At 44.6% G+C, this 27,178-nt stretch overlaps 1 protein-coding gene across 1 annotated transcript in view; it reads right to left on the bottom strand.

The window, feature by feature from the left end:
* The window catches only part of fam13a (family with sequence similarity 13 member A), a gene marked incomplete at its 5' end in the record, with an annotated part of 79,771 nt that overhangs the window by 13,946 nt on the left and 38,647 nt on the right, over positions 1–27,178 (bottom strand). The window contains 7 exon segments of the mRNA XM_055923430.1: positions 1,322–1,475; positions 8,142–8,190; positions 8,889–8,956; positions 11,484–11,712; positions 12,318–12,515; positions 14,530–14,571; positions 21,726–21,770. Of these exon segments, the coding sequence (XP_055779405.1) occupies positions 1,322–1,475; positions 8,142–8,190; positions 8,889–8,956; positions 11,484–11,712; positions 12,318–12,515; positions 14,530–14,571; positions 21,726–21,770 (785 nt within the window).

Below are 27,178 nucleotides of genomic sequence, written 5' to 3'. Positions count from 1 at the left end.
GCAATCTAACAACTCTGCATTCAGTCTCGCTAGTGTACAAAAACACACTTTTTCAAACTCCACCCACCTCCGACCTTTCTTACGCAATCGCTCACAAAAACAATCAGACAAGTTGTGCAGCATCGAACAGCCTTTCCTTCCTGATACTCCGATCCCACTCAACAACATGCTGCTAATAATTGTTGCACCATGGACTTAAAGCTTACAGAGAAACTCAAATAAAATGGTTATTTTCTAATATCAAACTCTTTTCTGACATGGTTTAATCCCCCGAAATCCGCTGTATTGCAGTTATTTAACAAACATATTGAACATTTTGAATGGCTGCGAAAATCTCTCCAAGGTCCTTTTTGACTGACATTTCTTTCACTCAAAACAAAAACAAGCAGACATGCCCATGATAGACTAATGAATAATAGAATACCTCTGTCTATTTTTGTATAAACTATGCATGACCAATGAGATTCAATACCTTATAGACAAATAGACACACTTCATTGCTTACATCCAATGCCATGTGCAGAGTTGAAATCTAACCTTAATGAACACACACACACACTTATTGTTCCTAGGGTTAATCTAATCATGCAGGCACACACACACACACACACACACACACCATACGCACTTAAAAAACGAAATGCCAGGAGCGTTTGCAATATCAATGGGAAGACAATAGATCCAGACCATATCAAACAAGATCAATGTCAATCCCTTTAAGAAAAGATAAAACCTCAACGCCCCTTAAACAGTACAGTATTTTTCACCTGTAATCTTCCCCTTTAATGATTGTTGTAAGCAATCTTGAAGCTATTCACAACCCACAAACTGCACAATAACTGCCAACCAAAAGGCGAAACATGCCAGCAGCATGTGCAAACTGTATATACTCACTCTTTCACTCTTCAATAACTCATGGTAGCAGCACGCACAACACAATATTCTATGCTGTTCCCATCACTTGTAAACAAAAAAACTCCATGTGGTCTGATGAAACAGGAGGCACATTTGTCAAAAAGGCAATAAAAAGATCTGCCATCTAAATACAATATAATGCGCCAAGCTGTGTACACAAGCACAACGCCTTCAGTAACGGTGCAGCTTCTCCAGATATAGAAGCCGAGAGACTCTAAGAGCATCGGAGTCCATAAATCTTCTTGAAGACGCAGAAGGAGCCACCACAACAAGAGGAGGAGAGGGAGCAGGAGGGTTGCAGCTGCCACCCAGACACCCATGTGCTGCCTAGAAGGAAGGGAAGGACTGAGGGAGTGTGTGGAAGAGGGGAAGAAAGGCTGGGGGGGGGATTGGACTCAAGATTTACCTCCCCAGTTGTTATCGTCGGTCAGCGCTGACAGGTCCAAGCGGGGTACGTCCTCGCCACATTCCTGGTCCGAACTCCGGCCGATGACCCCCCTCCTGTCGGCCGTTTCACAGCTACTAGGCAGCTCCTGGATCTTCATACTACTGAGTCGTGTCTGCACAACCATGGAGAGACACAAAACAACAAGGGCTGGGAGTGAGCATGGTCCTTAAGTTCAGCCATACGCTGCCTCTGCCTGGCCCAGCCTACCACAGCCCTTGCAGGGGGGGTGACAACACTCTTGATTGGTCCACCGGCGTGTCTGAGTGTGTGTGTGTGTGTATGAGGTTTCATGCCCCTCCTCTTTTCCCTTGGGTTCCCACCCCTTCCTCTCTCTCTCTCTCTGTGCATATGCACTGATCCTTTGGAGTGATTTGTCTCACAGTAGCCAGAGCAGAAGGGAGGGGGAGAAAGGGAGGAAGGGAAGGAGGAGGAAAAGAAGGAGGAGGGAGAGAAAGAGGTATGGCAAAGAAAAGCAAGCAGATTATTCGCCAGACGCCAGCTGAGATTGTTTTTCCCTCTCTTCTGCTGCAGAAAGACATCCTTGCCTTGGAGGAGTTCTCCCTCCCTCTTTAGGATACCACTCTCGCCTTTCCTCCTCTCCTGTGCTCTCATTCCCCATCGTTTTTCTTCCCCTCTTCCAAATCCCCCCCTCTATCCCAATCATTTTCTACCCTCTTCACCTTCCCTCCCCCCTTATCTGCCAATACCATTATCTCTGTCGTTGTACGTCTACTCTTTCAATATCACCCCCCGTTCTTAGCCCTTTTCAATGCACAACCAAATGGAAGCTTCTTGACCATAGCACTCAAACATCCTATCAGATGCCAGCCTAGCAAAACGTTAACAATCCCTCAACATTACCAAAAGTGAATTCAGATGGTGGGTCATGCAGGCAGGGCGTGCGTCCAAAACAGACAGGACTTTGTGCTAAACTGAGGGGGGGTGGGGGGGGGGATAGCTTCCCCTCACTTCCCCTCTAGCCTCTGCCTAGGCGTGGGACAGAGTTATTTTAGGAACAGATCAGGGATTAAAACTGCCCCAGCCTCATAAATGCCACCTATAAAATGAACTGCCATTGAGGGGGTGTTGTGTATGATTACTGGTAGTGGTATAACTGGGGAGGTGAAAGGTGAATGTTACTGTAATGCCAATGATAGGGAGTTATCAAGTGCTCTCAGCTGTTGACTGGCAAATAGCGTTAATGTGACTGATAGTGGGAATTTGTCCCAGACACCCAGCTGTCCAACGCTGGGGACCATAGACCATGTAAAAACGGACATTTAAACACTCTGAATCTGAATCTCAAAATGTCCTTCCTTTTCGCTCTTAATCTCTCCTTTCTTACCCTTCAGTCAAGGAGCATACTGTCATTGTTTACTGGGAAAGTGAATTGCGGCCACACAGTGTGTGTGTGTGTGTGTGTGTGTGTGTGTGTGTGTGTGTGTGTGTTTTGCGCACATGCGTGTAGCTGGAACACACACACTGTGTGTAACAGCACACCCTCAAAGGTAATCTAACCCGAGTTCTAAAAAAAAGCGAGAGACTCTCAGATTCAAAAGCACTTCATGTTACAGAACACAAGCAAACAAACACTTCAGAAGGCAAACAACTACTGTTCCACCCCAATCAATCAACTCATTTAGGTTCATATGATTGATATGGGGCCATTACCAGGCCGTTAGGTCAAACAATAGAAACCTATTGACTACATCTGAAGTTGTGAAGCAAGAGCTGATTACCTTGAGATGGACTGGGGTCAAAGACGTCAAAAGAAGGACAACACAGCTACAACACATTTTCTCAAGTGTTCTGTGCCCTCTTTTTCTTTAACTGTTTCAAAGCACACTTCTTACACAACAATTCACCTGATGTCATTTCTGCAATGCAGATCTCTTTCGGGCACTGAAACTAGTCGCCCTTGATAACACCAAAGGGGTCATTTACATGCAAATTAGGACAATTTAATCAAATACTTTCAAAGCATCGCCCCATAAGAGGTTATACAGAGAAAGGACTAGAAATGTAATGTGATCAAATCACGTTTCACACATGGATGAGCTAATGATAGGTTTGATTCAATCTTTTTCAGGCACATTAATCATCATCCTTATTGCAGTTAATGATCACATTGCTGTAAGAATGACAATAAAAACGATATAAAACGATATGATATATAGTAGCAGTCAAAAGTTTAGACACACCTATTCATTCGAGGTTTGTTCTTTATTTTTACTATTTTCTACATTGTAGAAAACTAGTGAAGACATCAAAACTATGAAATAACACAGTTGGAATCATGTAGTAAACAAACAAGTGTAATATTTTATATTTGAGATTCTTCAAAGTAGCCACCCTTGAGTGTGCAAAGTTGTCATCAAGGCAAAGGGTGGCTACTTTGAAGAATCTCAAATATAAAATACATTTTTATTTGTTTAAAACTTTTTTGGGTTACTATATGTTTCCATATGTGTTATTTCATAGTTGTCTTCACTATTATTATACAATGTAGAAAATAGTAAAAATAAAGAAAAACCCTTGAACGAGTAGGTGTGTCCAAACTTTTGACCGGTACTGTATATATACACTGTATTACTTAAAAAAAAACGTATTAATGTACCATCACAGTAGTCATTTTCAGCAAATGTTTCTATCAACAAGTCTCTGGAAAATACTACACACAACAGAAATATAAACAACTGTATACAGTCCCAATCATTTCAGGATTAACCCAGACTCACTAGTAGACAGAGAACAGCTTGACCGCGGCGACCACTTACCCTGGCTGTAAATATCACTGCCACACTGACTGTACATAACCTACTGTACTATAATCCTTTATCCTAGCACAACTCAACTACTGATCACATTACATCATCATTAGTCGCCCTGGGTAGAGTGATGCAGAGGGAGACCAGGGTACTAGCATTCAGCATTGCAGATAGAAATTGTATGAATAAATATAGGTAGTATGATTCCTTTAGTCTAAATGTCAGTGAAAGACATATCTGTTCTACTAGATATATTTCTATCTGAACGTTCCACAATGTTGTTCTCAGGCTTTGGGGTTGGATTTGTCCCACAGTGGGTGTTCTTTCCATTGTTAATCTGTGTGTTAGGGGTTTTATAGACAGGCTACACATAAACACATGGTGGATTTAAGGGGGATGAGGCTGGGGTAGTAATGACAGACACAGACAGGGTGGAGAGAAGGGGCTCGTCTGGGAGGGTAGCATCACATTGGATGAGGAGGCTTGATACACAGCCACAAGTGACACGCACGCTAGAACGCACACACACACACACACACAGCTGTAGTGCATCTGATTTGTCGTGTGTCTACTGAACGAGCAATAACCCCCTTCACCCACATTTTTGTGATCCATTATTACTACAGTACAATCCTGAGATTTTCACAATATTATACAGATGCAAGAAATCAGAATCTCTACCAAGTAAGCGTCATGTTTTGTTTTTTTTGGAGGGGGGTGCTCAAATTTACATGATGTCCAAGCTTTTATCCAACCAAATAAGATCCCTTTGAAAGTTGAAATGTCTTTTGCGGCAGGGTACTAAGCAGTACAGTACTGTAGGCATTATAGCTAAAGCCAAAAGAAAGACTTGTTTGTACAGTTACATTCCAGGTCCCATTGATCTGTACTGTACTGGTTTAAGTGGTCCATAATTGATGTGTGGAAGTCTTTAATCACACACACCCACGCACGCACGCACACACACACACACACACACACACACACACACAAAAAAAAAGCTGGTACAGTGAGCTCTAGAAGCCATTCTAGGTGTCATCAGGTTAAAGAGGCTCAGACATGCCACACACTGATACACTTCAGAGTGTGTGTACGTGTGTGTGGTGACCGAGGCCACCACTCACTAAAGCCAAGGCTGTAAAAGACTCTGTCCAAAAACGTTTTATGACGGTGTGAAAGCCAAACAGGTCAAGTGAACATGTTTCTCACATCTTTCACGTCGACTTGAGTTGCTTCTAGGTTAACAAGCAAGCAATATACGGACAAAGAAGCTTTCCATCGTGCAAATGACTGAAACACTAAAAGGCTGTCTTTGTGTTGAATAACAGTAAACTTTAGTTACAGTTTAAACAGACACCATAAAACTGAGCTTCAACAATACCGTTAAAAATATGCTTTAAAACAATAAATCTAGTCAAGACATCAATCTGCCTTAGGTTGCGTCCCAAATTCCCTTCATAGTTCACTACTGTTGACCAGCGCTCCTAGGGAACACAGCCTCTGTCTTAGTAGACCGATCAAGAGCACTAATCTACTTAGTACACTAATTGGACCTGCTGTCAGTAGTACGCTCTGATGTCACTAGGTGCTGGGTTCCCTCATGCCACCACCTCTGATCTGACACCAACAGCCAGCAGAGAGGTTGGCACAATAACCCTTTACCCCGAGGACGCCGTGCCACCATGCCAGGCACAGACTGCATCTCAGTGGGTACAGCCTGTTCTGAGGTGGTGAATGTGGAGGAGGTGGAGACAGAGAATTGTGTCACTAAGACCCATCTGGACTGTGTGTGTGTGTGTGTACAGTTCTGTTGTAGAGTCACATTAAGTGTTACAGATTAGCCTACTGTACTAGAAAGCAGATGGACCAGTAGATTACATAGGACTGTTTCCATCTGTATACCACCTTAGCAACTATGACCTTATCACTATGCTGAATATCTCCAGCTGCTTCTGTGAAGCTACACAGTGCTTCACATTTTGAAGTGATACAGAGCTGCAGTGTAAAACGTTCACAGCGTTTCCCATCAAGATGTGTGGATAAGTAGTTTTTTTGTGTGGTGATTTTCATGCAATGAAAAGCTCAAACTTTGTTTTGGTTTGTTTTCTACTTCTCTTCTTTCCATATTGTGTCAATAGTAGTGATTCATTGTTGCTTTTCTGTCAATCTCTCCAAGGGATGTCTGCATTTCCCCTAAAGAGAAGATGTTTGGCTGTAACATTTTGACCAGCAGAGATGTGGTAGTTCCACATTGCAGTGAGGGGACCAAAATAGTATCTCATTTATCTGCTCCAGTTGTTCATTGGTCAGGAACAAACTCTAGATGTTCCCTCAGACCCTTCCCTCAGACCCTTCTCCTTCCCTCAGACCCTTCCCCCAGACCCCTCCCCTTCCCTCAGACCCTTCCTCTTCCCTCAGACCCTTCCTCTTCCCTCAGACCCTTCCTCTTCCCTCAGACCCTTCCTCTTCCCTCAGACCCTTCTCCTTCCCTCAGACCCTTCCTCTTCCCTCAGACCCTTCCTCTTCCCTCAGACCCTTCCTCTTCCCTCAGACCCTTCCTCTTCCCTCAGACCCTTCCTCTTCCCTCAGACCCTTCCTCTTCCCTCAGACCCTTCCCTCAGACCCTTCTCCTTCCCTCAGACCCTTCCCTCAGACCCTTCCTCTTCCCTCAGACCCTTCCCCTTCCCTCAGACCCTTCCTCTTCCCTCAGACCCCTCCTCTTCCCTCAGACCCCTCCTCTTCCCTCAGACCCTTCTCCTTCCCTCAGACCCTTCTCCTTCCCTCAGACCCTTCCTCTTCCCTCAGACCCTTCCTCTTCCCTCAGACCCTTCCTCTTCCCTCAGACCCTTCCTCTTCCCTCAGACCCCTCCTCTTCCCTCAGACCCCTCCTCTTCCCTCAGACCCCTCCTCTTCCCTCAGACCCCTCCTCTTCCCTCAGACCCCTCCTCTTCCCTCAGACCCCTCCTCTTCCCTCAGACCCCTCCTCTTCCCTCAGACCCCTCCCCTTCCCTCAGACCCTTCCCCTTCCCTCAGACCCTTCCCCTTCCCTCAGACCCTTCCCCTTCCCTCAGACCCTTCCCCTTTCCTCAGACCCTTCCTCTTCCCTCAGACCCTTCCCCTTCCCTCAGACCCTTCTCCTTCCCTCAGACCCTTCCTCTTCCCTCAGACCCCTCCCCTTCCCTCAGACCCTTCCCCTTCCCTCAGACCCTTCCCCTTCCCTCAGACCCTTCCTCTTCCCTCAGACCCTTCCCCTTCCCTCAGACCCTTCCTCTTCCCTCAGACCCTTCCTCTTCCCTCAGACCCTTCCTCTTCCCTCAGACCCTTCCTCTTCCCTCAGACCCTTCCTCTTCCCTCAGACCCTTCCCCTTCCCTCAGACCCTTCCTCTTCCCTCAGACCCTTCCCCTTCCCTCAGACCCTTCCTCTTCCCTCAGACCCTTCCCCTTCCCTCAGACCCTTCCCCTTCCCTCAGACCCTTCCCCTTCCCTCAGACCCCTCCTCTTCCCTCAGACCCCTCCTCTTCCCTCAGACCCCTCCTCTTCCCTCAGACCCCTCCTCTTCCCTCAGACCCCTCCTCTTCCCTCAGACCCCTCCTCTTCCCTCAGACCCCTCCTCTTCCCTCAGACCCCTCCTCTTCCCTCAGACCCCTCCTCTTCCCTCAGACCCCTCCTCTTCCCTCAGACCCCTCCTCTTCCCTCAGACCCCTCCTCTTCCCTCAGACCCCTCCTCTTCCCTCAGACCCCTCCTCTTCCCTCAGACCCCTCCTCTTCCCTCAGACCCCTCCTCTTCCCTCAGACCCCTCCTCTTCCCTCAGACCCCTCCTCTTCCCTCAGACCCCTACACTCCCAATCAATCACCTAGGCTACTGAGAGACTCTGGCCGCAAGCAGTGTGAACACAACAAGCCTAGGAGATCTAGCATGTACATGCAGGGAATTTCAGTGAAAGAGGAAGAGAGAGAGAGAGACACAGACAGAGAGAGAGAGACACAGAGAGAGAGACACTCAACTCACCCATGAAGGAGTTAGAGGAAGACTGGGGTCCTTTCTTTGACTGCCATTGCTGAGAGGGGTGAAAACATAGACATGTTACGTCACCTTCCCTCATGTGAGGATCACACCCTAGCAAGGACACTGGTGTTTTCCGCCCAGCCAGGAGTCACCTTCCCTCATGTGAGGATCACACCCTAGCAAGGACACTGGTGTTTTCCACCCAGCCAGGAGCCCGTAGAACAGAGTGCCGAGTTGAGTTGAGGAAGGCTATCTCGCCCCCTAACTCTCCAATGTCATTCTCCCAAGTTTATCAGATTAAAAACTTTGTTAAATAAATGTTGCCTGATAAAGACAGGTGCTGTGACACAATGGGACCAGGCCTCAGGGAGTCCGTCAGATCCTTAGCAACACAACAATCATTCTTTAAATAACAGTGTCACATTACCTTAGTACAGGGGTTCTCAAACTCGGCCCTCGGGACCCCAAGAGGTGCACGTTTAGATTTTTAACCCGAGCACTACACAGCTGATGGTTAGTTGAGTATCTCAACCAGCTGTGTAGTGCTAGGGCAATTCTAAATGTGCATCTCTTGGGGTCCCGAGGACCGAGTTTGGGAAACACTGCGTTACTATCTAGATTAAGTAGTGAAAATGGTCGGTATTAGCTTCATCTTCTGTTGGAGAACTTTGCTATCTAAATGAACAGGTGAAAAATGGTCAGTGGTAGTTACAAGCATTTTAAAGGGTGTTGAAATGTCACAATGCTTACCGGTTGTCTGATGACTCCATGTTGTTTGTCCCGGCTTTGTCATGTACTCTTGATATGCATTCTTCTAGCTGTATAAAATAGAATACCTAACATTACTCTCTCCCTAATGGAGATTACGGTATGCATCAAAGTGCAACACTGATCCTGACATGCTTCCATCAGACATCTATGTCTGGAGCAAAAAAATGTATTTCAGGGAAATTATGTTTCGAGAGCATTTGACATAAACAGTGTGCCAAGACCCGGTTTACACAATTACACAGGATTTGTTACTCTGTTTGCCTTGGCCATTAGATAAATAAAACACATATCAAATCTAGCAAAACATTTATATCACATTATTCATAAAGTCTCTATTTAAAAACATATTTCTCCAACCTGCGAGACCTCTCTTAACTACTGTCACAACAACAACCACGGCGAAGAAAAGCTGAACGAATCAAATCATCAGTTGGTTATAGAAACAGGTTCCAGAACAGGTGGTGGAGTGGGGTGGGTCACACCAACTAACGAGGGGATGTAGTGTACAGTGTGTACTGTTCTATGGTGCTGTGGTGTTCTGTACACTATGACACCCCTGGGTCTAACCCTCTGGGAGGCTTTACAGGGCCTTAATGACTCCCCATAGGCTTCCAGACGTGGGTTCTAATGTTATTTGTTTTCGTTACAGTAGTTTCGGTGCACTTGATTGAGCTTGCTTGGAGCAACAGAAGTAATAGAACCGTCCCAAAAGTGCAAAACCCCGACCGTCACGCGGTATTCGAGAGAAAACAAATACTATTTGATCCAAGGCCTGTGACAGTAGCTACCCTCCTGTTATATCAGCCAACCCCCTCGGTCAGTCACTCCTAACACCCTTGTCCTGCCAGCCAAGATTAAGACATCGCCAGAAGAGGACTGGCCACCCCTCAGAGCCTGGTTCCTCTCTAGGTTTCTTCCTAGGTTCCTGCCTTTCTAGGGAGTTTTTCCTAGCCACCGTGCTTCTACATCTGCATTGCTCAATCTTTGGGTCTTTAGGCTGGCTTTCTGTATAAAGCACTTTGTGACATCTGCTGATGTAAAAATAAATGCACTGATTGGTTGAGATGGCATGGAAAAGCCCCTAAAGGTTTAGCTATACCCTGTCTGTCCCTCTAAGTGTTTTTCTTAACCTGAAGCCGTGGAATCTATTTTAGTCCCTGGGATAACACACACGCTTCAGCCGAGCTAGGCTATACATTAGCCTGGGATATTGATGAGACGAGTGTGTCTGTCAACGTAAATAATCGATCAACTTATATTCACAGGTGAGGAAGTGCCACGACTACTTAAGAGTTAATGCAGTGAAGACAGCAGATCGGCCCTGTAGCCCATATTACTGGGGCCTGAGCCTATTCCAGCACCGCCCAAAGTCTTAGTGACTTTCAACTAAGATACGGTCTCTGTATTAAGAGCCGTATCATTGGTAATGACTTACTACCCTTTAAGCTGTTGGCAGGCAACTGTTTGCTGACAAAGGATTTTCTGCTGCATTTGATACATACCAAGGCTGCATCTCAATTAGCAATATTAAAATACTGTGGAACCTGGTTTAGTTTGCCAGCAGTTTGGAAGCATATTTCTGAGAATGATGTAATGACTTAAAGTAGGCAATACCATACCCTCCAGCATAATGAGACAAATAAATGGGAAATATACTAAAATATGCAGTGAGAGCCTACATTTTAAATATCAAATTCAGCCTTCCAAGAGTCCAATATCATATTGCAACACCTCAAATGGTGTGTTTTCTTAATTTGCTATGCATTTATTTTGCACACATAGACAACGTCACTGAGGTAAGCGGTTATTACCTTAACTCCTCAGCAAAACACTCTTCTGAACATGACGGTCTCGAACCCTGAACGACAACAAGCCCCTGCTACACAACAACACAGTACATGTGTTCCTTCCTCTTCCTCAAAAGCAAATGCTAATTGAACCTCAGTGAACCTTGTTAACGCGCTGCCCTGCAATTTAGAGTGTTCCAGGGAGGGAGGTTGCCTAGCATTTAGCGGAACGCTAGAGCCCGCTGCCTGGCCTATCACATGCCTCTGTAGCCTATGTAAGATTGATTAGGAATCCAGCCATTGGTGGCTATGCTGATGTTTATACCAATGTTCTCCATCTACCTCCATCTCTCTGCTGTCCCCGATTTAGCAGTTCTTGTGAAACATCACCAATTACTCAGGAGTGACTCATAGCAGCCATTAAGAGTAGACGGTGGTTGGTGGTAAGCCAGACGTCACACCAGCAAAGTGAAAAACACCACAGCGGCATAGACCTTGTGAGGGAGGATTATGAGAACCAGGCCAGGCTAGGGAACTTGGAGGGTCAGGTTGTTCTTTGCGAGTATAAAACATGCAACTATGAAAATAAATGATGAGTGCACCGCAAAATAAGTAAACAAGTAATTGTCTTAGATGTGCTGTTGTGAATGTTTGACCTCCACCTGAATTCAACAAGGGACCTGCAGTATAAATGAGCATGACATGGCGACAATAGACACACATCTGCAATGAGAAGGAGCGAGAGAGACACAGAGAAAGAAAGAGAGGAGGAGAGAGAGTGACTTACCGCGTGGGGGTCCTGGTTGTCACTAAGCTGGCCAAGCGTGGGGCTCTGGTGGCAGTGTTTAGACTTCCTGGGTCTGGGGCCCTCGTGGTGGAGCCCTCCCTGGCTAGTCTGGTAGTCCCTCCTGACTCCTTCCTCACCCACGCTAACGCCACAGCTGCTAGTTCCGCTAACGCTGCCGGCCGCTGGGATGTTCTCCTTGTTGATGTCTCCTTCCCTCAGAGACGAGGATCTGTTTTCAAATGGAGATAAAGGAAAGAAGAGGGGGAATCAAACTGACTCTCTCTTTCTCTCTCTGTAACAAAGCAGCCTGGGTTACAAATGACAAGGTCATCGTACTTATACCTTGTACCCAGGCTAACGCCATGTTTAGAATTTGCGCTAATTCTATTTACAGAGTACAGTGGACTTGTCTTATTGACGTTGTATGGTGGGTGGCTGCACTAATGTAGCCCGCTAATCCATGTTTTCACTGCTTCTCCAGACTCCATCAGGTCTCTATCAACAAAGATTAGCTTGGTAGCACTAGGAGCCCAGACTCCATTATAACCCCAATGGACATGACCACTAGAGGTGAGGCCATTGGAAGCATAGAGTTTGAATTACTAGAATTGACATTGGATCATAATAAGTCTCCTAGTCCACTGATATTGGTAAATCCAATGGTGGAAACTGCCATTGTGGATGCCTAGAACTCTGAGAATGTCACTCTGTTCGCAATGATACTCACAAAGGATGCCATTGACCAAATATGCCAATCAACAACAGTAAAGGCAGATCCTACACCAATAGGGTGAGACAAATGTCCTATGTAAGGATTCATTCTATGGTCCATACCTGCTCCTGTCCCGGTGTCTCTGAGCCTCTTCCTGCTCCCTCTGGTGCCGACGTCTCTGCCGTGCCGTCGGGGTTACCTCGGGCGATGAGGAGCACCCGGTCGACTCGGAATCCTCCGTCGTACTTTGACCTCCTCCGCACATGTGCACATCGAAGAGATGCTGCTCCACTGCCGATCTGATGGTCCTCTCCAGAACACTAGAGAGAGATGGAGAGAGAGAGAGCAGAGGGAGAGGGAAAAAGAGAGAGAACGAGAGAGAGAAAGAGGGAGTGAGGATGTTATTGAGAAATACGATATGCACCAGACAAAGCTTCTTCCGCAGCTGTCATTGAAACGACTGAAATAACTATGCTGCACGGTCACCACTATGTCCTCCTGGAACTGTTCATCGTAGTGAGTATATAATATAACTATGCTGCATGGTCACCACTATGTCCTCCTGGAACTGTTCATCGTAGTGAGTATATAATATAACTATGCTGCATGGTCACCACTATGTCCTCCTGGAACTGTTCATCGTAGTGAGTATATAATATAACTATGCTGCATGGTCACCACTATGTCCTCCTGGAACTGTTCATCGTAGTGAGTATATAATATAACTATGCTGCATGGTCACCACTATGTCCTCCTGGAACTGTTCATCGTAGTGAGTATATAATATAACTATGTTGCATGGTCACCACTATGTCCTCCTGGAACTGTTCATCGTAGTGAGTATATAATATAACTATGCTGCATGGTCACCACTATGTCCTCCTGGAACTGTTCATCGTAGTGAGTATATAATATAACTATGTTGCATGGTCACCACTATGTCCTCCTGGAACTGTTCATCATAGTGAGTATATAATATAACTATGCTGCATGGTCACCACTATGTCCTCCTGGAACTGTTCATCATAGTGAGTATATAATATAACTATGTTGCATGGTCACCACTATGTCCTCCTGGAACTGTTCATCGTAGTGAGTATATAACATAACTATGCTGCATGGTCACCACTATGTCCTCCTGGAACTGTTCATCGTAGTGAGTATATAATATAACTATGTTGCATGGTCACCACTATGTCCTCCTGGAACTGTTCATCGTAGTGAGTATATAATATAACTATGCTGCATGGTCACCACTATGTCCTCCTGGAACTGTTCATCATAGTGAGTATATAATATAACTATGCTGCATGGTCACCACTATGTCCTCCTGGAACTGTTCATCATAGTGAGTATATAATATAACTATGCTGCATGGTCACCACTATGTCCTCCTGGAACTGTTCATCATAGTGAGTATATAATATAACTATGCTGCATGGTCACCACTATGTCCTCCTGGAACTGTTCATCGTAGTGAGTATATAATATAACTATGTTGCATGGTCACCACTATGTCCTCCTGGAACTGTTCATCGTAGTGAGTATATAATATAACTATGCTGCATGGTCACCACTATGTCCTCCTGGAACTGTTCATCGTAGTGAGTATATAATATAACTATGCTGCATGGTCACTATGTCCTCCTGGAACTGTTCATCATAGTGAATATAATATAACTATGCTGCACGGTCACCACTATGTCCTCCTGGAACTGTTCATCATAGTGAGTATATAATATAACTATGCTGCACGGTCACCACTATGTCCTCCTGGAACTGTTCATCGTAGTGAGTTTATAATATAACTATGTTGCACGGTCACCACTATGTCCTCCTGGAACTGTTCATCGTAGTGAGTTTATAATATAACTATGCTGCACGGTCACCACTATGTCCTCCTGGAACTGTTCATCGTAGTGAGTATATAATATAACTATGTTGCACGGTCACCACTATGTCCTCCTGGAACTGTTCATCATTGTGAGTATATAATATAACTATGCTGCACGGTCACCACTATGTCCTCCTGGAACTGTTCATCATTGTGAGTATATAATATAACTATGCTGCACGGTCACCACTATGTCCTCCTGGAACTGTTCATCATAGTGAGTATATAATATAACTATGCTGCATGGTCACTATGTCCTCCTGGAACTGTTCATCATAGTGAGTATATAATATAACTATGCTGCATGGTCACCACTATGTCCTCCTGGAACTGTTCATCGTAGTGAGTATATAATATAACTATGCTGCATGGTCACCACTATGTCCTCCTGGAACTGTTCATCGTAGTGAGTATATAATATAGAATGGCAGTGTACTCACTTAGTCAGGTCAGAGCTACACTGGACAGATGAGAGGTGGTTGCTGTGGAGAGAGGGAAAGATAGAGAGAGAGAGGGAAAGAAAGAGAGAGAAGAGAGAGAGATGAGACAGAAAGAGAGAGAAGAGAGAGAGATGAGACAGAAAGAGAGAGAAGAGAGAGAGATGAGACAGAAAGAGAGAGAAGAGAGAGAGATGAGACAGAAAGAGAGAGATGAGACAGAAAGAGAGAGAAGAGAGAGAGATGAGACAGAAAGAGAGAGAAGAGAGAGAGATGAGACAGAAAGAGAGCATGTTTTAAGACAGCAGAGAGACAGGCAGTCCTCACAGGCCCCAAGGCTCTGTAGCTGACCACAGGCAGTCAGGGTGTGTGTGTTATGTACAGTATGTACATGTGTGTGTGTGCGCGTGTCAAAACGTCAGCCGTATTCAGCTCCTAAGGAGGCCCTCGGGGAGCAAAGTGGCTGGCTGCCATGGTGACCGGTCAACTGTGATCGCACGTCCCCCCCTTAATATTAGTCTATTGTTACACACGCACGTGCCCACAAACACACGCGCGCACACACACCTAATGAAGAGGACATGGCAGGCCTTACATACAGTGAGTGACAGCAGTTCGCCAGCTCCTCTCTCGTCTGACATGTGTCTGTGTGTGTCTGTATGTGTGGTGTATGTGTTTGTGTGTGTGAGTGCGTCTGCTAGACCAGGTGGTAGTGATATGGCCTACTACCACATTCCCTTAAGAGATAGCATGCAGTGTCAGCACAGCTATTGAGGCCAGGCGTACAAGGTGACTTTTCAGTTCAACAAAAACATGAATATAGGTCATTCATAATGGCTTTTGGCACCATACTGTAGATACAGTATCTTACTAAATATGAATATTACATCTTATTCATACAAATCTAGAATACACTCCTCCATCCATTTCAATAGGAAGCTATTTGAGCTCCAACATTACCAAGAAAGACCAGAGGAATTCACAGAAATACACAAAAGCATGACTTCCTTCCTTCAGCTTGTGTGTGTGTGTGTGTGGGGGGGGGGGGGGGGGGGGGGGGGGACGACGACGACTGAGCACCCAACAATACACACTATTCTCCTTACAGCTCATCCATCAGCATCAGTGTTGACAGTGATAGCATGGCTTTGCGTGTGTGTGTGTGTGTGTGTGTGTGTGTGTGTGTGTGTGTGTGTGTGTGTGTGTGTGTGTGTGTGTGTGTGTGTGTGTGTGTGTGTGTGTGGCCAAGGTGAGGATGGACAAATGAGAGAGCTGATGGAGGAGAGATAAGAGTAATTATATGGGATTAATAAAGTGATTATAGAACATAGTTGAAAAGTGTGTGTGTACGGTGTTAGTGTGTAAACAGAGCATAAAACAATGAACAGTCACATCAAACAAGAGATTAATTGAGACCAAGCTTATCGCTTATCTGATTATCGCGAGGTAATTCTGGTGACTTTTCAAAATGTGTAGTCTGGCATGATCTATTCTCGTTCAGTTCTAGCCAAAGGTTTTATTTTAAACTAGGTTAACGGTAAATGTCGCAATGTCCCGAAAATAATTGACTAAAATGGATGACACTGGCAGTGTTGAAAAGCCAAATATACATCTGACACCAAATGCTAGGGGTTAAAATAACTAACATGTCTTAATATGTCACCAAGATGTTATGGACCATAATGTGTCACCAAGATGTTGGACACCGTAATATTTTGAAAGATGTCACAAAGTGCTTGTACAACCAAAAATAACTTCATATGTCACGAGGTACTATGGGTCATTTTGACACCAAAATATAATGAACCAAAATATAAACGCAAAGTGTTAGTCCCATGTTTCACAAGCCGAAATAAAAGATCCCAGAAATCTTCCATACGCACAAAAAGTTTATTTCTCAAATTTAGTGCACAAATTTCTTTACATCCCTGTTAGTGAGCACTTCTCCTTTGCCAAGAAAATCCATCCACCTGACAGGTGTAGCATACCAAGAAGTTGATTAAATAGCATGATCATTACACAGGTGCACCTTGTGCTGGGGACAATAAAAGGCCACTCTAAAATGTGCAGTTTTGTCACACAACACAATGCTGCAGATGTTTAAAGTTTTGAGGGAGTGTGCAATTGGCATGCTGACTGCAGGAATGTCCAGCAGAGCTGTTGCCAGAGAACTGAATGTTAATTTCCCTACCATAAGCCGCGTCCAACGTTGTTTTAGCGTTTTAGAGAATTTGGCAATACGTCCAACCGGCCTCAAACGCAGACTACGTGTAACCATGCCAGCCCAGGACCTCCACATCTGGCTTCTTCACCTGCAGGATCGTCTGAGATCAGCCACCTGGACAGCTGATGAAACTGTGGGTTTGCACAATCAAAGAATTTCTGCACAAACTATCAGAAACCGTCTCAGGGAAGCTCATGTGAGTGTTCGTCGTCCTCACCAGGGTCTTGACCTGACTTCAGTTCAGCATCTTAACTGACTTCAGTGGGCAAATGCCCACCTTCAATGGCCACCGGCACGCTGGAGAAGTGTGCTATTCACGAATGAATCCCAGCTTCAACAGTACGGGGCAGATGGCAGACAGCGTATGGCGTCACCTGGGCCATGTTTTGCGGATGTCAACGTTGTGAACAGAGTGCCCCATGGTGGCGGTGGGGTTATGGTATGGACAGGCATAAGCTACGGACAACTAACACAATTGCATTTCATCTATGGCAATTTGAACGCACAGAGATACCGTGACGAAATCCTGAGGCCATTTGTCCTATATTTTTATTTAATTTTTTATTTTAAATCCCTTCCCCGCAGGAGGACTTTTTCCTTCTGGTAGGCCATCATTGTAAATAAGAATTTGTTCTTAACTGACTTGCCAAGTTAAATAAAAGTTAAATAAATAAAATAAAAAAATGTCATGCCATTCATCCACAGTCATGACGTCATGTTTCAGCATGATAATGCATGGCCCCATGTCGCAAGGATCTGTACACAATTCCTGGAAGTTGAAAATGTCCCAGTTCTTCCATGGACTGCATACTCACCAGACATGTCACCCATTGAGCATGTTTGGGATGCTCTGGATCGACGTGTACGGCAGCGTGTTCCAATTCCCGCCAATATCGGCGCGGCAGGTGGTTAGAGTGTTGGGCCAGTAACCGAAAGGTTGCTTTATCGAATCCCTGAGATGACAAGGTAAAAACTTGTCGTTATGCCCCTGAACAAGGCAGTTAACCTAACCTACTGTTAGGCCGTCATTGCAAATAAGAATTTGTTCTTAACTGACTTGAATGTCCAGCAACTTCGCACAGCCATTGAAGAGGAGTGGGACAACGTTCCACGGGCCACAATCAACAGCCTGATCAACTCAATGTGAAGGAGATGTGTCGCGCTGCATGAGGCAAATGGTGTTACACCAGATACTGACTGGTTTTCTGATCCACACCTCTACCTTTTTTTTAAGGCATCTGTGACCAACAGATGCATATCTGTATTCCCAGTCATGTGAAATCCATAGATTAGAGCCCAATGAATTTATTTCAATTGACTGATTTCCTTATATGAACGGTAACCCAGTAAAATCTTTGAAATGGTTGCACGTTACGTTTATATTTTTGTTCAGTGTATTTTGAGTAATTCACAAACCCCACAGAAAGAGAAGTGAAAATCATTAACACCTCGACTGCTGCAATAGCCACATATTCTAAGGTAACACTTGACAATGGATGTCAACGGAAGCCTCCAGTTTAGTGCAGCCAGAAAAATATGCATCGGGAGAAAGGAGATATGATAACAGAAATGACTTTGGCTGAAGTTCAGTCATATCGGTATAATCAAGCTCACTGTTGCATATGAAGTTATAGTAATAATAGTAATTTCGGGGCCAAGAAGAGAAAATGGGATATGTTTAAGGCAAGGGAAGGAACCTTGAATAAAGTCAAGGTCACCATTAGAGGGAGACATCATTTGGATAGCCTAGTTACCTTGGGATGCGGTGAATCTTTAGGACTTAGTATTTATCGAACATATGGTAATAAGCACGTTATGACAGGTTTTTAATATTTAACCCTATTCATAATGCAAACGCTTCCTTAGCAAGATGGTGTCTTTTGGACAGTGCCATATTTATCCTGCAACAAGGGCAGCAGTCATTAGCCTGTTTACATGCAACCTAAACCTCCCAAAGTGAAGTCTCTAGTCTAGTGTAACAACCAGGAGACTGGGAATGCCAACCCCATGCCAAGTAGCCTCTGTCCGGGCACAGCAGCGGGCAAAAGGGGGGTAAGTACCGATAGGCTACCAATCCATTCCAGGATATGACATCACTGTCTGGAAAGAGATTATATGTACCACTGAGTTCAGCTATTAGAACCTTCCGCCCACTCTAGACACGCACATGTAACAAGTCTGGAATGAGGTGAGGCTTGGGCTGCGTCTCAAATGGAAACCGATTCCCTATTTAGTGCACTACTTTTGACCAGTACCCATAGGGCTCTGGTCAAAAGTAGTGCACCATATAGGGAATAGGGTTCCATCTCGGATGCAGGCTTGGTGTGCAATGAATATGCCCTGTGGGTCGTGAACTGTCAAACAGTCGGCCCCTGGCCATGACCTTCCCTTACCGCAAGAGGAGCACATACGGTTCTCTTGGCGGTCAACAAAATAAGAGACTGTGACTCAGGATCCAGAACCTCCATCTTAAAACAGAGACAAGAGAGAGATCCAAATCCAGGACAGAGCATTAATGATATCATCAAACACTTATTTCATGTTAGATAAGTAATGATTTTCCATCCATTTTTCCATCAGCTGGCAAGCCAACAACAACAAGAAATAGAAATAGTAGCTATCATTATAACTAGGTCTGGGGGTAGGGATCATAATAACTCAAAGCAAACCACAGGGTGGAATTGGAGTCAGATAATCAACATGGTTACAATCATTGGAGACCTATTTGTGGTCCAATACTGTAGCCATGGTGACCGACCAAAGCACCACAACAAATGTCCTACTGGGGATCTACTTCCATGGCAGAGCGCTCCGTCGTGTCTTTATGGAGATGACCTGGTTAGACGGTGGGGTAGTGAGGCATGGTTCACAGAGAGGCTATAAGGTTGCATCCCAAACTACACCCGATTCCCTTTATAGTGCCCTTGTCAAAAGTAGTGCACTATATAGGGAGTAGGGTACCATTTGGGACATTACCCAACTGTCTGTAATCCAGGTTACTTTTACTCTAGCTAACAAGTGAGTGAGTGAGTGAGAACACTATGCTAAAAATGTTATAGGAGTGGGTCAGAGGCGCTAGAAGTGCTAACCATCCATTAAAAGCTGTAATATATAATTATCATTGAAAGCAAGACTAAGAAGCGATAGATGTTCTATGTGCGCTATTTCTATGCTTCCCATGCTTAAGTTTAGTTTTTGCATGTTTTACTTTTGGTTTTGTATATCAGCTGAAAGTACAATATTTTTGGTTATGGAAAATATATTTCACAGTGGGGCGGCAGGTAGCCTAGTGGTTAGAGCGTTGTACTAGTAACCAAAAGGTTGCAAGATCGAATCCCCGAGCTGACAAGGTAAAAATCTGTTCTGCCCCCGAACAAGGCAGTTAACTCACTGTTCCTAGGCTGTCATTGAAAATAAGAATTTGTTCTTAAATGATTTGTCTAGCTAAATAAAGGTCAAATAACATTTTTTAAATACAGTGGTTTAGATGGTACAATGATTATACTTGCTTGTTTTGTCACAAACTGAAATTAAGCAAACTATTAGATTTTTAGCAACCAGGAAATGTCAGAGCGATTTCTGCATAGGGCACCTTTAAAGGAGTATTTGCAGTGTTATGTTTATAGTCTATGGGTCAGAGAGTGAATGTGATGTTCTAGAAGGAATGGGTGACCCATGTTAAGCAGTCCAAGTGGTGAGCTACCAGGCAACAGGCATCTCCATGGAGCCACACATTCAAACATTGACGCACACACAAGTACACACCCACACACACACACACACACACACACACACACACACACACACACACACCCACACCCACACACACACACACACAAAAGCTGGAACAGTGAGTCCTAGAAGACATTCTGGGTGTCAAAATCAAGGGAAGTGAACAAAAATGTGTGGTATGGAATTCTAGAAGGCAGTAAACGTAGAGGAAAAACTCCCAGAGTCACTCTACAGGGGGCTTGAAACAGACCAAACATTAAATGAGAACCTACACATCCAACTCAGTGTGTGCGTGCCCAACATACAGGGATTCAAAAGGAAATGAACGTCCGCCAAACAAGAAGTTAACAGGAAGTGATGCCATAAAATGTCATGGGGGGTGCCTGCCTGGAGGGTGACTCATAGATCAGGTGTTAAAGCAGAATGATCCGGTTCAACCAGAAATTCCACTAAGAACCTTGTTCGTCTGATCTCACTGTATTGCAAAGTGTCAAACGAGAACAATCCGGTTCCATTAAGAACCATGTTGGTCTGATGTCACTGTATGACAGGGTGTCAAAGCAGTTCGTGATGGGTATATGTTTTGGTGAATATTTGGGTATATGTTTTGGTGTGACAATTGAGTTGATTGTCAAACTATGTTGGGAATCTGGTTCTGCACTATAGATGTAGTAACATGAAATGTTCTGTTATATGATATATTTATATGATATATTTGTGAAGTTATGTACCTATTTCTTCAGATACTTTGTGAATACAGTGATGGATCAATATCCAGATGTATGAAACAATGTGATGCACTGTATGACAATTGATCTAATTTCAGATGTTAAATGGTACAATTTCAGGCATACAGTATGTAGGCCCATTGGAGAGGTCAATATCCAGAATGACCAGCATGATAACAATAAACAAATGTGTCAGTCTCAACCTCAGGGTTGACAGAGATCCCTTTCTTCTCACTACTATACAAATCAGGGAAATGGTTTGGTTTTTACAGCTTTACGGGAAGTATTGTTGAACCAGAGACCACGTGCTCACACGGCCACCATGATAACAACGGCAGCTTCCATGTGCACAGCATGCCCCCTCCCTCCCCTCCTCTTTCTGGTGGGCCTATTGTTTCCTATGTTAATGCATTGAGATGGCATGAAATGCAGCGGATAGGCCCTATGACCCCACATCTCCATAATAACATGCTGTCGACCTCTTTTCTCAGGACAAAAACAAGACCAGGACCTACCTTATGTAGAAAGGAGATATGGGTCTGCTGTCTTCCTCTTGAGAGCTGAAATGCAAAAACAAACAACAAAAGAAAACGGTTAGGTTAGCCACTGTGGGGTGAGAGTGATGCAATATTACATATGAAGGCACACTTTTTTTTCTCCCTTTCTCTGCACCTCAGTGTTTTATTTAGGGGACAGAATGTCCTTTTGTCTCTGGAACAATAGCCACCTAATGCTCCAGTCAGTTCAGTACGTTTTGTTAAAGCTCGTCTCTGGGAATTATTAAAGCGACAGTTGAAGGGTCGTGTGTGCCCTCCTCTGGTTTAGCTCTGGCGGAGCCTGGGCCAATAGTTACACATGACAGAAATGATGCAACAAGAACGGGAACTTCTTAATGTGGAGATTGCTTAACATGTACATATACTGAAAAATACTTTAACCTGCCGAGGGCCTTACTACCCTAAACATCATGTAGCCTACAGAAGCATGTGTGTGATTAACATTGTGTATAACATTGCTGCAAAAAGGCCTAAATATTCCCACGGAAAGGGTTACATAGCCTTCATCAGGAAGCCAAACCTCAATCACCAGTGCCATTTTCTCATAACCATGGGGTACAGTACATGGAATTTGGCAATTGCGCCAATAAACAACAGCTAATACTGTCTAATCATGGGTTGTAAATATGGTTAGACACTTTTGAAATAAACAATAGACTCACTAATACACACAAGACTGAATTGTGGTAAAATGGGCCACGGAGAAAATATTTGGACTCTGTGTTTTTGGGTACGTGCAGTAGCTCCAGTAGTCTAACGGTAAGGAGGGTGTGAGTATGTCACTGTCTAGGGCTGAGAGGGGAAAACATACCACTGGTTTAGCTGCCCGGGGTGTAAAGGCCTAACACCGTACCAAGTTCAAAACAGAGGATTTAGGTTTCAGTTTGTCAGGAACCGAAATGGGCCGAAGTTCATTCAACTTCAAAAGCTTACCATATCACATGACCTGGCCTCTATCTTGAAGAATTCTGAATGAGTGTGTATGTGAGATTTTTGTTGTTGCGTGTATGCGTTTCTTCCCTTACCTCCTCTAATACAACCTACGTACATAGTCTATGAAATCCCCCTTCCGGATCAAGGTACCGAGCGCACCTCACAACAGCATTTCACAATCTTTACGTATTGCTAGTGGAAGCCAGCCGAGAAATGTTTCCCTATACTTAGGCCGTGTTAAACAGTCTGGCAAGCGTATTAAAATAATGTGTGCTGTCATGAATTGTTGCAAACGGAAATCCTGCTTACCCACTACCTTACTTAAGGAATAACAAGTGGCTTTGTTGAGGAGACTTAATCCTCTCAGAGGTGATGGAAAACTACCAAACAACTTGGCCAGGCTGGCAACCCTCCACCATTTTGTAGACAAATAATAATCTTTATTTAATTCAACTCAACACATTTTTACCATAGTTCCCTATTGACCAGGTTGTTTAAATAATGGTTTCTCAATACCCTATACCGGTATAAGGACAATTTGTTTGACACACTACTATTTTCACATTTGACACATTGGTCATATTCAAGCTCACAGAATTCATTTCAGGTTCATAGCCTTACATTATTATATGGATGTGACTACTAGCCTGGAATCTAAACTTTGGTTGAAACTGAGCAAGTTTGGGGTCCAGTCCAGGTGACTCCATGTCCAAAAGGAGGATCTTACTGGAGTATATGTTCTCCTGATTGGAGGTCAGTGTTCCAGCCCTCCTCCCCCTTCTCCTCTGCGTCCGCCAGGCCTCTTCCACACTGCTTTAATAAGGACGATAAACCATAGCCTGCTTCATGGTCCATTCTTAGAATGTTTGGAGAATAGAACCTGCAGTGTACCAAACCTAAAAAGCTTGGGCCGGTTACCTACTTGAGCCCCTATTGGTGTACACTCTCATAACTCAAGTTACAGATAGTACATTCCACCATAGACCAAGGTGTTAAGGGAAGGCTACCATAAACCCATCACGCTTCAGAGATGATGACATTTTTGCCAAAGGGGCAATGGGGGAACATGCTGGAACTGTGGAGAGAAAAGTAGCCAATTGTGAATGAGCAATATGGTTGGTAGGCAGCTTTCCTTCTCAAACAGTTTTCAATGCATTTATAGCATAATTCTAGAGTAATGAAAGGGAATAGCTGGCGATAGCACAGTGATATGCTCATCCAGATTCATTATGTTTAGAGGTACCAATGACCTTGACCTGTAGTTGTACTGTGGTTGACCAGTGTCAGCTCTTCACGTTGACATTATGGCCATAAACCAGGTCAACGGGGTTAAATCACCATGGCAGCAGGAACATGGCAACTTCCTCTTACTAAACTACACTGAACAAAAAATATAAAAACGCAACATGCAACAATTTCAACGATTTTACTGAGTTACAGTTCATTTAAGGGAATCAGTTAATTGAAATAAATTAGGCCCAAATCTATGTTGGTCACAGATACCTTTAAAAAAAGGTAGGGGTGCGGATCAGAAAACCAGTCAGTATCTGGTGTGACCACCATTTGCCTCATGCAGCGCGACACATCTCCTTCAGATAGAGTTGATCAGGCTGTTGATTGTGGCCTGTGGAATGTTGTCCCACTCCTCTTCAATGGCTGTGCAAAGTTGTTGGATATTGGCGGGAATTGGAACACACTGTCATACCCATTGATCCAGAGCATCCCAAACATGCTCAACGAGTGACATGTCTTGTGTGTATGCAATTCAGCTTTCATGGATTGTGTACAGATCCTTGATACATGGGTCTGTGCATTATCATGCTGAAACATGAGGTGATGGTGGCAGATGAATGGCATGACAATGGGCCTCAGGTTCTCGTCACCGTATCTCTGTGCATTCAAATTCCCATCGATAAAATGCAATTGTGTTTGTTGTCCGTAGCTTATGACTGCCCATACTATAACCCCACCGCCACCATGGGGCACTCTGTTCACAGTGTTGACATCAGCAAACCGCTCACCACAAATTTCAATGATATTTTATTTCAGCTCATGAAACATGGGACCAACACTTTCCATGTTGCGTTTATATTTGTGTTCAGTGTAAATACTCATTAGTCAACACCAGAACACCAGCTGATAGCCTACTTATAAAAGCAGAAAATGGCCATCACATCTACAGATGGGCCGCAAGAGAGCGAAGGGTCAATGACAGACTTGGAAGTCAAACATGGCAGATACCATGGCAACTAGCATCTTCTTGACTAGTGCCATTGCAGTCTCATCTCTTCCTATACATTTACGAACCCCCCTCCTAACCTATAGGCCGGTTCAGCAGCCAATAACATTTGAGCCAAGTCTCTGACCCTCTTCTCCTTTTGGCTGCTCAGGAGCCAATGACACCTGTTTGAATCAGAATTGATAACCTCTCTCTCTCTTTCTGCAGATGGGGACCATTGTAGGAGTATTCTATAGGTTAGAGTGGGTGAGGACAGAACAGGTACATGCCAGCTACTAGGGTTTTCCCACTTTAAATCCAAGCAGACTTGCTCGATCTTACTGATGGATGAGGCTCCCTGTTGGCCAACAATAACCTCCCCAGAGTGTCTGACACTCACACCACACCGTTACATTCCTCACCCAACCCCTCACACACACCCACACACACATCCCAACCCGCTTTCAATGGATTTCTTTCTAAGAAAGATAACGGGTTACGTCACAAGTCAGTGAACCATGGCAACTACATACAACAACCAGCATGTGCAAGTAGCCTGTATCTAGAAGAGACCCTATGAGTGCCTACGTGATGTGGCATGTAGCCTGTATCTAGAAGAGACCCTATGAGTGCCTATGTGATGTGGCATGTAGCCTGTATCTAGAAGAGACCCTATGAGTGCCTATGTGATGTGGCAAGTAGCCTGTATCTAGAAGAGACCCTATGAGTGCCTATGTGATGTGGCAAGTAGCCTGTATCTAGAAGAGACCCTATGAGTGCCTACGTGATGTGGCAAGTAGCCTGTATCTAGAAGAGACCCTATGAGTGCCTATGTGATGTGGCATGTAGCCTGTATCTAGAAGAGACCCTATGAGTGCCTACGTGATGTGGCAAGTAGCCTGTATCTAGAAGAGACCCTATGAGTGCCTACGTGATGTGGCAAGTAGCCTGTATCTAGAAGAGACCCTATGAGTGCCTACGTGATGTGGCAAGTAGCCTGTATCTAGAAGAGACCCTATGAGTGCCTATGTGATGTGGCAAGTAGCCTGTATCTAGAAGAGACCCTATGAGTGCCTATGTGATGTGGCATGTAGCCTGTATCTAGAAGAGACCCTATGAGTGCCTACGTGATGTGGCAAGTAGCCTGTATCTAGAAGAGACCCTATGAGTGCCTATGTGATGTGGCATGTAGCCTGTATCTAGAAGAGACCCTATGAGTGCCTACGTGATGTGGCAAGTAGCCTGTATCTAGAAGAGACCCTATGAGTGCCTACGTGATGTGGCAAGTAGCCTGTATCTAGAAGAGACCCTATGAGTGCCTATGTGATGTGGCAAGTAGCCTGTATCTAGAAGAGACCCTATGAGTGCCTATGTGATGTGGCAAGTAGCCTGTATCTAGAAGAGACCCTATGAGTGCCTATGTGATGTGGCAAGTAGCCTGTATCTAGAAGAGACCCTATGAGTGCCTACGTGATGTGGCAAGTAGCCTGTATCTAGAAGAGACCCTATGAGTGCCTACGTGATGTGGCAAGTAGCCTGTATCTAGAAGAGACCCTATGAGTGCCTACGTGATGTGGCAAGTAGCCTGTATCTAGAAGAGACCCTATGAGTGCCTATGTGATGTGGCAAGTAGCCTGTATCTAGAAGAGACCCTATGAGTGCCTATGTGATGTGGCAAGTAGCCTGTATCTAGAAGAGACCCTATGAGTGCCTACGTGATGTGGCAAGTAGCCTGTATCTAGAAGAGACCCTATGAGTGCCTACGTGATGTGGCAAGTAGCCTGTATCTAGAAGAGACCCTATGAGTGCCTACGTGATGTGGCAAGTAGCCTGTATCTAGAAGAGACCCTATGAGTGCCTACGTGATGTGGCAAGTAGCCTGTATCTAGAAGAGACCCTATGAGTGCCTACGTGATGTGGCAAGTAGCCTGTATCTAGAAGAGACCCTATGAGTTCCTATGTGATGTGGCAAGTAGCCTGTATCTAGAAGAGACCCTATGAGTGCCTATGTGATGTGGCAAGTAGCCTGTATCTAGAAGAGACCCTATGAGTGCCTACGTGATGTGGCAAGTAGCCTGTATCTAGAAGAGACCCTATGAGTGCCTATGTGATGTGGCAAGTAGCCTGTATCTAGAAGAGACCCTATGAGTGCCTATGTGATGTGGCAAGTAGCCTGTATCTAGAAGAGACCCTATGAGTGCCTATGTGATGTGGCAAGTAGCCTGTATCTAGAAGAGACCCTATGAGTGCCTACGTGATG

The sequence above is a fragment of the Salvelinus fontinalis genome, chromosome 5 (assembly GCF_029448725.1).
Source record: "Salvelinus fontinalis isolate EN_2023a chromosome 5, ASM2944872v1, whole genome shotgun sequence".
Classification (NCBI taxonomy): domain Eukaryota; kingdom Metazoa; phylum Chordata; class Actinopteri; order Salmoniformes; family Salmonidae; genus Salvelinus; species Salvelinus fontinalis.
This window is presented reverse-complemented; position numbering and strand designations above follow the sequence as displayed.